The sequence below is a fragment of the Poromitra crassiceps genome, assembly GCF_964638095.1.
Source record: "Poromitra crassiceps genome assembly, chromosome: 2".
NCBI lineage: Eukaryota > Metazoa > Chordata > Actinopteri > Beryciformes > Melamphaidae > Poromitra > Poromitra crassiceps.
The window spans coordinates 109,055,614-109,067,990 of NC_139624.1; the positions used below are offsets into that span (position 1 = coordinate 109,055,614).

Genomic DNA, 12,377 nt, shown 5'->3' on the forward strand with positions numbered 1-12,377 from the left:
CAAGCTGCAGTGGGCTCGGTTCTATAGCGAGAAGTGAAGCTACTAGTATCATTATGAAACAAGCTGCAGTGGGCTCGGTTCTAAAGCGAGAAGTGAAGCTACTAGTATCATTATGAAACAAGCTGCAGCGGGCTCGGTTCTAAAGCGAGAAGTGAAGCTACTAGTATCATTATGAAACAAGCTGCAGCGGGCTCGGTTCTAAAGCGAGAAGTGAAGCTACTAGTATCATTATAAAACAAGCTGCAGCGGGCTCGGTTCTAAAGAGAGAAGTGAAGCTACTAGTATCATTATGAAACAAGCTGCACCGGGCCCGGTTCTATAGCGAGTAGTGAAGCTACTAGTATCATTATGAAACAAGCTGCAGCGGGCTCGGTTCTATAGCGAGAAGTGAAACTACTAGTATCATTATGAAACAAGCTGCAGCGGGCTCGGTTCTAAAGCGAGAAGTGAAGCTACTAGTATCATTATGAAACAAGCTGCAGCGGGCTCGGTTCTAAAGCGAGAAGTGAAGCTACTAGTATCATTATGAAACAAGCTGCAGCGGGCTCGGTTCTAAAGAGAGAAGTGAAGCTACTAGTAGCATTATGAAACAAGCTGCACCGGGCCCGGTTCTATAGCGAGAAGTGAAGCTACTAGTATCATTATGAAACAAGCTGCAGCGGGCCCGGTTCTATAGCGAGAAGTGAAGCTACTAGTATCATTATGAAACAAGCTGCAGCGGGCCCGGTTCTATAGCGAGAAGTGAAGCTACTAGTATCATTATGAAACAAGCTGCAGCGGTCTCGGTTCTAAAGCGAGAAGTGAAGCTACTAGTATCATTATGAAACAAGCTGCAGCGGGCCCGGTTCTAAAGAGAGAAGTGAAGCTACTAGTATCATTATGAAACAAGCTGCAGTGGGCCCGGTTCTATAGCGAGAAGTGAAGCTACTAGTATCATTATGAAACAAGCTGCAGCGGGCCCGGTTCTATAGCGAGAAGTGAAGCTACTAGTATCATTATGAAACAAGCTGCAGCGGGCCCGGTTCTAAAGCGAGAAGTGAAGCTACTAGTATCATTATGAAACAAGCTGCAGCGGGCTCTGTTCTAAAGAGAGAAGTGAAGCTACTAGTATCATTATGAAACAAGCTGCAGCGGGCTCGGTTCTAAAGAGAGAAGTGAAGCTACTAGTATCATTATGAAACAAGCTGCAGCGGGCTCGGTTCTAAAGCGAGAAGTGAAGCTACTAGTATCATTATGAAACAAGCTGCAGTGGGCCCGCTGCAGCTTGTTTCATAATGATACTAGTAGCTTCACTTCTCTCTTTAGAACCGAGCCCGCTGCAGCTTGTTTCATAATGATACTAGTAGCTTCACTTCTCTCTTTAGAACCGAGCCCGCTGCAGCTTGTTTCATAATGATACTAGTAGCTTCACTTCTCGCTATAGAACCGGGCCCACTGCAGCTTGTTTCATAATGATACTAGTAGCTTCACTTCTCGCTATAGAACCGAGCCCACTGCAGCTTGTTTCATAATGATACTAGTAGCTTCACTTCTCGCTATAGAACCGAGCCCGCTGCAGCTTGTTTCATAATGATAGTAGTAGCTTCACTTCTCGCTATAGAACCGGGCCCGGTGCAGCTTGTTTCATAATGATACTAGTAGCTTCACTTCTCTCTTTAGAACCGAGCCCGCTGCAGCTTGTTTCATAATGATACTAGTAGCTTCACTTCTCGCTTTAGAACCGAGCCCACTGCAGCTTGTTTCATAATGATACTAGTAGTTTCACTTCTCTCTTTAGAACCGAGCCCGCTGCAGCTTGTTTCATAATGATACTAGTAGCTTCACTTCTCTCTTTAGAACCGAGCCCGCTGCAGCTTGTTTCATAATGATACTAGTAGCTTCACTTCTCGCTTTAGAACCGAGCCCGCTGCAGCTTGTTTCATAATGATACTAGTAGCTTCACTTCTCGCTTTAGAACCGAGCCCACTGCAGCTTGTTTCATAATGATACTAGTAGCTTCACTTCTCGCTTTAGAACCGAGCCCACTGCAGCTTGTTTCATAATGATACTAGTAGCTTCACTTCTCGCTTTAGAACCGAGCCCACTGCAGCTTGTTTCATAATGATACTAGTAGCTTCACTTCTCGCTTTAGAACCGAGCCCGGTGCAGCTTGTTTCATAATGATACTAGTAGCTTCACTTCTCTCTTTAGAACCGAGCCCGCTGCAGCTTGTTTCATAATGATACTAGTAGCTTCACTTCTCGCTTTAGAACCGAGCCCACTGCAGCTTGTTTCATAATGATACTAGTAGTTTCACTTCTCTCTTTAGAACCGAGCCCGCTGCAGCTTGTTTCATAATGATACTAGTAGCTTCACTTCTCTCTTTAGAACCGAGCCCGCTGCAGCTTGTTTCATAATGATACTAGTAGCTTCACTTCTCGCTTTAGAACCGAGCCCACTGCAGCTTGTTTCATAATGATACTAGTAGCTTCACTTCTCTCTTTAGAACCGGGCCCACTGCAGCTTGTTTCATAATGATACTAGTAGCTTCACTTCTCTCTTTAGAACCGAGCCCGCTGCAGCTTGTTTCATAATGATACTAGTAGTTTCACTTCTCTCTTTAGAACCGAGCCCACTGCAGCTTGTTTCATAATGATACTAGTAGCTTCACTTCTCTCTTTAGAACCGAGCCCGCTGCAGCTTGTTTCATAATGATACTAGTAGCTTCACTTCTCGCTTTAGAACCGAGCCCACTGCAGCTTGTTTCATAATGATACTAGTAGCTTCACTTCTCTCTTTAGAACCGGGCCCACTGCAGCTTGTTTCATAATGATACTAGTAGCTTCACTTCTCTCTTTAGAACCGAGCCCACTGCACTCGGTTCTAAAGAGAGAAGTGAAGCTACTAGTATCATTATGAAACAAGCTGCAGCGGGCTCGGTTCTAAAGCGAGAAGTGAAGCTACTAGTATCATTATGAAACAAGCTGCAGTGGGCCCGGTTCTAAAGAGAGAAGTGAAGCTACTAGTATCATTATGAAACAAGCTGCAGTGGGCCCGGTTCTAAAGCGAGAAGTGAAGCTACTAGTATCATTATGAAACTAGATGACCCAAGGCAGTGGTTCTCAAATGGGGGTCCGGGGACCCCCAGGGGTCCCTGGCACTTTTCAGGCAAAAAGTTTTCAGGAAAATAAAAAATAAAAATTTTATTTATCAAAAGCTTCATAGTTCAACGAAAATATTTGATGCTTTAAATCTAAAATGGTTCATGGATTACATTCTAATATAACAAACCTATCAATTTAAAAGTCAAGCACGTTACCGTGGAAACAATTAAGCTTAGCCCAAAATCACAAATCTGAATGAGGGGGTCCCCGGTATATTTTCCATCTTGTAAGGGGTCCTTGGCTGAAAAACATTTGAGAACCTCTGACCTAAGGCATCCATTGGCACCAACCATGTCATGCTAGCTTTTCGGGAAGGGGTCTGAATAACTTAAGCTACATTTTGGCCAGGAGAAAACAATATTCAAAGGGGTCCCTTGACCTCACCTCAAGATATCTGACTGAAAATGGGTTATATGAGTAGGGTACCCACGAGACTCCCCTTTACAGGGGTAGTATGAGCATTTTTCCACATGTCAGCATAAATCTATAGAACAATGGATCACATCACTGACAGGTTTTCGACGGACCTGATTCTTGGGGTGGGTGGGGAGGGTGCATTTGCTGATACCTCAGAAAACCTCCCTCTAATTCACAGCCTAATGTTGGAAGGTATCACACACACACACACACACACACACACACACACACACACACACACACACACACAAACACACACACACACACACACACACACACACACGAGCCAAATATAAAGAAGGAGGCGTTTTGTCCCAGCCATAGGGTGACATGTGGCGCTGCAGTATTTGACGAGGCAAAATCAAGCTTCAGATGCAGCCGGCTTACTCCTGCTATTGGTCCCTTGTCAGGAGAATTATCAGGGCGGGGAGCGGTTTCAATATGGCTTCCAGGGTATGACAAATGTGGTCAAGGGGTGAGCGCCCCGGAGGGAGCGTGGGGCCCTCCATACGGCGGGGAGCATTAGCTTTCCACAGTGACATTATGAAGAAATCCATTGAAAAGGCCGGCCTTCCCAGTGCTGGGGGACCGGAGGTAGAAAGCTTCACGAGTCGACCCCAGAGACCGCCTGGTATTTCCAACCATGCTGAAAGCCTACAGCAAATCAATAGCTCAAAGTCCCACACGCTCCTCACCAGTGTCAATTAAGTAAATTCATAAAGTCGAGTGCGCTGGGAGTTGAGGGCGTGGGGGTGCGGCAATGAAAAAGGGAAATACTAGAAAGAGACAGAGAGAAAGTGGTAAGAGAACATGCAGTCATCTAGCAAGAAAATGTGGATTGGAAACAGAGCCAGAGCCGTGAGAGCTGCAGCGGCGTGGAGACACTGCAGATCGAGCGCCGCGGTCCAAGAGGCCATTTCTCCACGGGCGTTATTATGAGTCCTGACAATACGCCTCACTCTCACCTGCCGCCATCAGCACGCGCACTGCCGCCATCAGCATGCGCGCTATTGACCCTCCCCTCCCCGTGCTGAGCCAGACAGAGGACACATGCAAAGTGACCGGCTCTCACAGCGCAAAAGCCCGGCGATAATGCATATCAGCTCCGGCGGCTTTGCAGGCAAAGTACTGCAGCTTTGACATGGAGGGAGGGGAGATGGGGGGGAAGGGGTAGGGGGTACGATAAACTGCAAGGCACGAGGGAAAAAGAAAGAGGGGACCTAACCCCCAGCGTTCCCGCATTTGCAATCTGCCTCATAAGGGGAACGCAGGGCATGCCTTGGCTGCCTCTGGAAGACAGGTAAGCGTAATGGATGGCCCAGACTCCCGCTTTGACTGCTGACGCTGCTCTGACAGGACGTTTCTACCTCTCCTTCACTCCCTCTCTCCATCTCGCTCTCTCCTCCACTCTCTTTGCCCCTATAGTGTTGTCACAAGAACTGCATTTGAAAACCGAAAAGAGATCTACCGAAAAGATTGAATATTGAGTTGTAGAAACGTTTCTATCCTTATGCCGGAATGTGTTCGGCGAGTTAAAGTGATGGTCCACTTAGTTTTAACATGGGGGTTATTCACCACTTGACCTCCATGAAAACCACAATATAAACTACTCATACTCAATGTGATGCAGCTGGAGCTTGAAGTGTTCACATTTTTACTTCCCATTCATTTGAATGAGCCACGAAAATAGACTGAAAACTGACATTTAACACATTAGTGAATAGATTCAACAACAGATCCTGGGTCCATCGTCATCTTTGGTTTAATAAAATTAGTATTTAGAGATAAACGCTGATCCAGTCTCTCAATCTATTTCTCCTAAATGGTCATGGTCACCCAGCTAGTGGGTAGTTACTAATTATTAATAACTCAGTTGGACAATTAACGTTAAATGACAGTGCTTGTTTGAGCAGACGTTAGCTTAGCATTACTGGGCCACAACTTCTTTTTTCCTATTCTTACCAGCGTCATCTGGTCCATTTCAGGAGCCTGCTGCTGAAAAGTTTGGCATAGTGATATTTATAAACCTGTTGATATCCAAGTCTTTCCTAATGGTTAAAAGTAGGCTAGGTTAGGCATGTTTCTCCTTCCGATCAGAAATGCAGGCTTTTCTTTTCGCATGCATCTCTGGCTAGCACACATCAGCTGACCGCAAACAGGCAAGATCTCTATGTGCATTGTGTCGCAAACTGTGGTAAAAACCCTGATTAAGACGCATAGTCCAAAGAATGCTCCTAAAACCCGAATAATATTGACATATCGCACATGTCTTAATCTGTAAATGCTAAATTCGGAAAAAGGCCAAATTCAGAAAATCCAACCGGAATATGCTGTTTACATGACCCATATCAAATTCAGAATATTGTCATTTTTGGAATAATAGTGGAATATTGTGTGCATGTAAACGGAAAACACATTCACTGATGAATATTTTTTCATCACGGTTACACAGTCAAAATTCATTAGTTAAGCCATTATCGTTCATTTTGGAGTTCAGTTGAACTTTCCGTCTGCATGGCGTTCCCGGCCAGCTCTCAAATGCCACACTCACTTCGCACTTCCTGCTGGAAATGACACCTGAGCGCTAGGTAGGCCCGCCCTCAAATCAGGCCCCCAGCCAATCAACACATGATAATGGAGCCTAACCAATTAGAACGTGACAGGATCCTTCCTAGCCTATGTTCTCTTCTATCAGTAAAACTCCTTTTTGTGAAATTATGTTCTAAAACGTTGGACCCATGTCATTTGAAAATATATATTTTTTAGGCCTATTAAATGTGAGTTTTCAGACTGTTTTTGTGGCTTCATTCAAATGTCCCATCTTGGTGAGTGGTTTATATTCTGGTTTTCATGGCAGTGTAGTACTGAATAACCCCCATGTTAAAACTAAGTGGAATATTGCTTTAAATTCCATTTCGGAGTCACCTCCAGAGGGGTAAACATACGGATTTGGATGGTTAAGAGAATTGGAATGGACAGAACCGCAGTCTGGCTCTTGGCAGCGGGCTGCAGCAGAGTCAACCAGCTGAAAACATTCAAACCGTTCGCCGTGTTTTGAAGCGAAGCCTGAACAGGTTGACAAACTGCTGCAGGAGCCAAATATGGAGCTATTTTCACTTCCCGAGCTGACAAAGACGGACACCCGACCGGCATCGAAACCTAAAAACTGCTACCAAGCTCTCTGACTCGGACTTTGCTGAAGCACAGTAGCTCTTTTGTCACACTGTTTGATGCTTTTTCGTATCGCAGCAGCACAAGCTTTCATTTATTAGACCAGTGGTTTTCAAAGTGTGGTCCGGGGACGCCCAGGGGTCCTTGAGGGGTTCCAGTGAGTGCCGAGCAAAAAGGGGAATAATTTCACTGTATCCATAACAACACATCCATAACAATACATAACAAACAATACATCCATAAAAACAGAACAGAATATGACTATTTTGGTGATGAGTTTCTAAAAGCAAAACTAGTCTTATCAAATGGAGATCGTGGTATGGGCTGCTAGTGATTGTTTTCATTGTCGATCAATCTGTCTATTATTTTCTTGATTTAATCGATTAGTTGTTTGGCCTTTATGAAAAATGTTGATCAGTGTTTCCCAAAGCCCAAGACGACGTCCTCAAGTATTTTTTCCCCTTACAACCCAAAAATATTCAGTTGACTGTTATAGAGGAGTAAAGAAACCAGAAAAAGATTCACATTTAAGAAGCTGGAATCAGAGTATCTGGACTATTTCCTAAAAAAAGAAAAGATTAGAGTAGATTGATTGATTAATCGCTGCAGCTCTTTCCATGCTCTAATTTGTGTCAGTTTAGAGGTCCTTGATGTGGAAAGTTTGAGAACCACTGTATTATAGACTAACTATTCATATCCAAGACCAAATCCTGCTATGGTGACGTCACTGTGCTCACCTCGACCTGCCCGTGCCTCCTTCCCGCTCCTAACTACAGTATCTTCACTGGCTCTCTCCTTCTCTCTTGCTCTCTCATTCACTTTCTTGCTCTATTTCTCTCACTCTCACTCTCCCTTCAGTCTGTCTGCCTCCACTCCTGCATGCAGGTCGGGCTACTTAATTCATGTCCATTTCCCAACATACCCGAGGAGGGAAGCCGACCATACATTTGGGGGGGCTAGACTGCACCCCCTCTCCCCCTAACCCCCCAATCTGAGAGACTGAGAGAGCAGACGTTCCCCAGCGGACCCACCTGATAACCCCCCTACCAAACCCCCAGGAACACTGGCGGCCTGGATATCGCCCAGCCGAGAAGGAATAATGAGAACAAAAGCAGAATACATGGCCTTCTTTCCCTCTTTCTACAAGCCCCCCTTCTCCCCCTATGTCTTCTGTTCCTCTTGTTCCGATTTCTCCACAATTTGCCAACAAATTCAACACGGCCCTTTGGAGGATGATGGAGAGAGAGACAGGGGGGCGGCCCAGTTGCCAGAATAAAATATTGGTGTTGTACGTTTCTGGAATCCACAGAAATTCATGGACATTTCTGAATATCTAATATAGTATAACGTTAATATTCACTTTCAAGACTGTCATGTTGAAGTACCTCACGGGCGCCTAGCATCTCCGTCTTACAAGTGAGAGCAAGTTCAATTCCTGAGCGAGGGCAGGACATGTATTTTGTTTCAGTTTGGACCCCACCAAAACCATAACCCTAACTTTAACCAAGTTGTTTTGTTGCCTAAACCTAGCCACGTTGTTTTACTTGCCTAAACATAGTCAAGTCAAGTCAAGTCAAGTTTATTTGTATAGCACATTTCATACACAGAGGCAATTCAAAGTGCTTCACATAAAATGGTTGACAGGAAAATAAAAGAAGAGAAGAGAGTAAAACGGACATTTAAAAGCATCACAACAAAACTTAAAAAAAAGAGTATAAAAAGTGCATTAAGCAACTTCATTAAGCACACAGGAAAATAAACGAAAAGAAGAAATAAAATGGACATTTAAAAGCATCACAACAAAACTTTAAAAAAAAAGAGTATAAAAAGTGCAATAAGCAACATAACCAAAGTTGTTTTATTTGCGTTTAACGTCGGAAAGGCAACAAGGTTTTCAAATTGACCATCAACCGTGTTTTGTTTGTAGATGTAAAATGCACATTTCCATGGATTCCAAAAACATACAATGCCGACATTTTATCCTGGCGATTGGGTTGGGGTGAGAGAGATGATTGAGCCAGGGAGAGCGGAGATATGCCAGTTCCCGCAGCGAGGCTCCTCTCGGTGCTTTTGCAAACAGCCATTTTGCTCGGTATCTTTACATTGATCTGAAGGTAATAAACTGGGGGTTGACATTGCCCAGGGTCTCCATTGGCATTCTGCTGGGTCCGATAACAAAGTGTGCCGAGGCAGATTGTTTCAAAAGATAGAACGGACCGCTCCACACAGAGGCTTGCACTCCATTAGATGTTGATTCAGGAGCTTAATGCTGATAAAGTAGCTCTACACATGCTGTACAAGCTGCAGGTCTGTACATTGATGTGTAAAATGTTCTAATCTGATATTTATCAGGTCGGCAAACATCCACGCTGTCAATCAAATTTCCTCTGGAAGAAGTATGGGAATCACTGATGCAGCTATAGTTATGCTGGATCGCATTCCACCTGTGTGTGTGAATATGAGTGAATGAGTGTATATGAGTATATGGGTGCTTGTGTGGATGTGAAGGCAGAGAGACAGTCAGAGACTGAGCTGCAGCTCATCACTCTGGTCTCGAGACATCTTCTCTAACGTCTTCGACTCGATTAGTGTTTAAATCTTTTTTATTGTCTGAGGAAGCGCTTGTAAAATACAGTCATTATTACAGATTTGCCCTCGCTTTATTGGACTCATCTTGGTCTCGGCCGTTAGTGGACGCGTCGACTCAACTTTTTCACGATTAGTAAAAAATTATATGCCTTGACCACAAAAAGTGTTGCCAAAAATCAGCAAGAAACACCTAAAATGAATCAGGAATAGCTCATTTGAGAGATGAGAAGAAGCTAGGGAATATGAATCCCTTGTCAGTGGGAGAGATGATGCACCCTCCTGGCCTTCATCCAGATTAAAACGTCAATTATGGCCCAAAGGTTGGTTGGTACGGTTATGGTTAGGCAAGTAAAATAACTGTGTTAAGGTCAGTTAGGGTTTGGTCATGGTTAAGGTTAAGGGTTTGGTTAAGGTTAGTTAGGGTTTGGCCATGGTTATCTAAGATTTTTTTTTTTTTTTTTTTAATGTAGCTGGGGAAAATGTAGACCAGGAGGGTGCATCTAGTCTCTCCCATTGTCAGTAAATCTATAACTATTACCATTCCAGAGTAAATAGAGATGGAACAAAGGAAAAATATAATTAAACGTGGTAGTAATCTAAATTTCAAAGCCAATATCACCTTTATCACCAAGATCCTATTGATAATGCAACTGAATGTGTTCTCCTTCTCCTTGACTACAACTGTAACTGTAAATTTGATGAAAATAAGTAAAAAGTAAAAGTACAAGTATAGCTGCTTAGTTGGCTGTTGAAGGCTATCGCACAGAGCTTGTGCAGACAGATTTCCACCTCTTTTGATCTTTAAGAAACTCCTCAATATCTATTTTTAGATTTGGAAAGAAGTGTATACACACCATTGCCTATTTTCTTCCTCTCTTCAGTGTTTTGATCTTATTTTGGATTGACTGGACTCAGGAAGCTGTTTTGGTCAAATTTTGAAATTGACTGGACTCAGGAAGCTGCTGTGACTGCAGCCCCAGTCAGAGGTTAAGAAGCAAGCGCTTGAACAATAACTAATTGCCGCTTGTCCTCCCAGTATTGACAGTTTGTTCTTGTGTGTATGTCCCAGGTGCTGGTGGCCGCCCTATGGGAGTCTGAGGAGCCTTTTCGGTAGATTACAGCATGAGGAGGGATCCGATACTCCGATACTGACCAAAGACCGCTGGACGGACACAGACCGACGGGGGAGAAGACAGAAGGTTGTGGTGGTATCCTGGCCATGGATAGAGGGAAAGCATGCCTATTGCTGGTGCTATGGGCCATGGCCCACCTCAGCTGTCCGGGGGCGGGGCTCAGGGCCCTGAGGAGGACTACAGGGGGGCATCGCGGGTCCACGGGGCTGAGCGGACAGGACGCCAACGGACTGCCGCTCAGGCGCTCCAAACGAGGCTGGATGTGGAACCAGTTCTTTTTGTTGGAGGAATACACCGGGGAAGATGGGGGGCAGTATGTCGGAAAGGTAATGTGTGAACGTTTATTTTAAAGTAATACTCTGCAATGTAAATACATGTCTGTTTTGCTACTCTCTGTGATTTTCAATCTTTTTCATATCAATGTCAGGACCCCTAATTTATTACCCAAGTAGGGTCAGAAACCCCCATTTGGTTTTGATAATTAGTCCTACTTTTATCCATTTCAGATAAATTACAGAAAATTCTGCACTATTCCATGTGTTACAGTTGATTCCATGTTTATTACCAAATTCCATGGTTCCGTCTGTTCTTTCTGCATTGCAGAAATCCTTATGACCCAGCCAGGCAGGCACCGGTCAAAGATAACTCTTTCCCCGAAGTCGAGTGTGTTTTCCCCGTTTTCCCCTGTTTCTCCTTCCCCTGGAGATGTGTGGCTCAGAGAACTAGGAGCGGGCAGCGCTGCATAACGAAGCCGGGATGCGAGCCACACATCTCCAGGGGAAGGAGAAACGGTGGAAACGGGGAAAACACACTTGACTTCGGGGAAAGAGTTCTCTTTGACCCATGCCTGCCTAGCTGTAAAGAGAGGGTTGGGGCGGAGTCGCCACTGCTGTTTACGATAGTTTGTCAGTGGTGGCAGCGGGCAGTGACGGGAATGAGGGGGAATTGGTATGTGTGTCTCCACCTCACTTCGGCGGATGAGTTCGGAGGAGTTACTTGCTTAGCAGAGCAGGAAGAAGCAGTTGCGGCGACCAATCAAATGAGTTCAGGGTGTGGTTTCATCTAAACTGGGTTGGCAAAAGTATACACGCGGCTGGAAGGGCTGCATCCAAAAAGATGCAGGGACTGCAGCCACCACCAGGGGGTGCTGCAGCACCCTCAGCACCTACCTTCCCGTGCCCAGTTAGCATAGGTTATTAGCATAACAACCTGAGAGAGATGCATAACAGTTAGAATATACTGTAGGTTATTAGCATAACATAGCAACTCAGGGCGGGTGGTGCCACACTGAAATTAACCCTTATTCGACCCTGGTCCAGCATGGGTCAGGCAGCCCGGGTTAACCCTTTCATACCCAAAATCAACCTGGGACCACGGCTGAACAGACAGGAAAAATAGCACCACTTACAGAAACTCAAACTTTATCAATAGAAAATCCAAGAAAAGGACACCACAGAGCACACACTGTTTGACTGACAGGTGATGTGTGGGAAGGGAAGTGCAGTGCAGAAACACAGCGGTTAGCACCAAAATCCAAAATCCTAGATCTGTCAGATTGTAACTTCGGTCTCGTAAGCTTAAGCTACTGTCTTAAGCCAGACACTTTCACTATGGGAACATCCAGCAGGGCCTTGGTGCATTAACTCTACAGCTTTTAGTCTCTCGTACTCTCTCTCTCTCTCTCTCTCTCTCTCTCTGTCTGTCTCTCTCTCTCACTCTCTCCCTCAAACTCTATTGTTTGTTTATTCTTCAGGGAAGCATTTATTTATTTATTTATTTTTGCAGTTCTACAGAGTCACATTCTACACAGCAAACTTAAACTTTTTCCATGCCGACATCAGAAAAGTTGCTAAAAGTTGTTGATTTAAAAATATCTCAATGTGTACTATCTTGTCAATACATATTTATGAAGTTAGAATTCTTC

The 12,377-nt window shown here is 44.5% G+C and overlaps 1 protein-coding gene across 1 annotated transcript in view; it reads left to right on the forward strand.

Annotated features, from left to right (window-relative positions):
• Positions 1 to 10,539: 10,539 nt before the first annotated feature.
• Positions 10,540 to 12,377, forward strand: part of LOC310795342 (cadherin-6-like) — a gene marked incomplete at both ends in the record, with an annotated part of 69,253 nt that continues 67,415 nt past the window's right edge. Inside the window, one exon of the mRNA XM_083657385.1 lies at positions 10,540 to 10,779. Coding sequence (XP_083513511.1) covers positions 10,540 to 10,779 — 240 coding nt within the window. The remainder of the gene's footprint in view (positions 10,780 to 12,377) is intronic.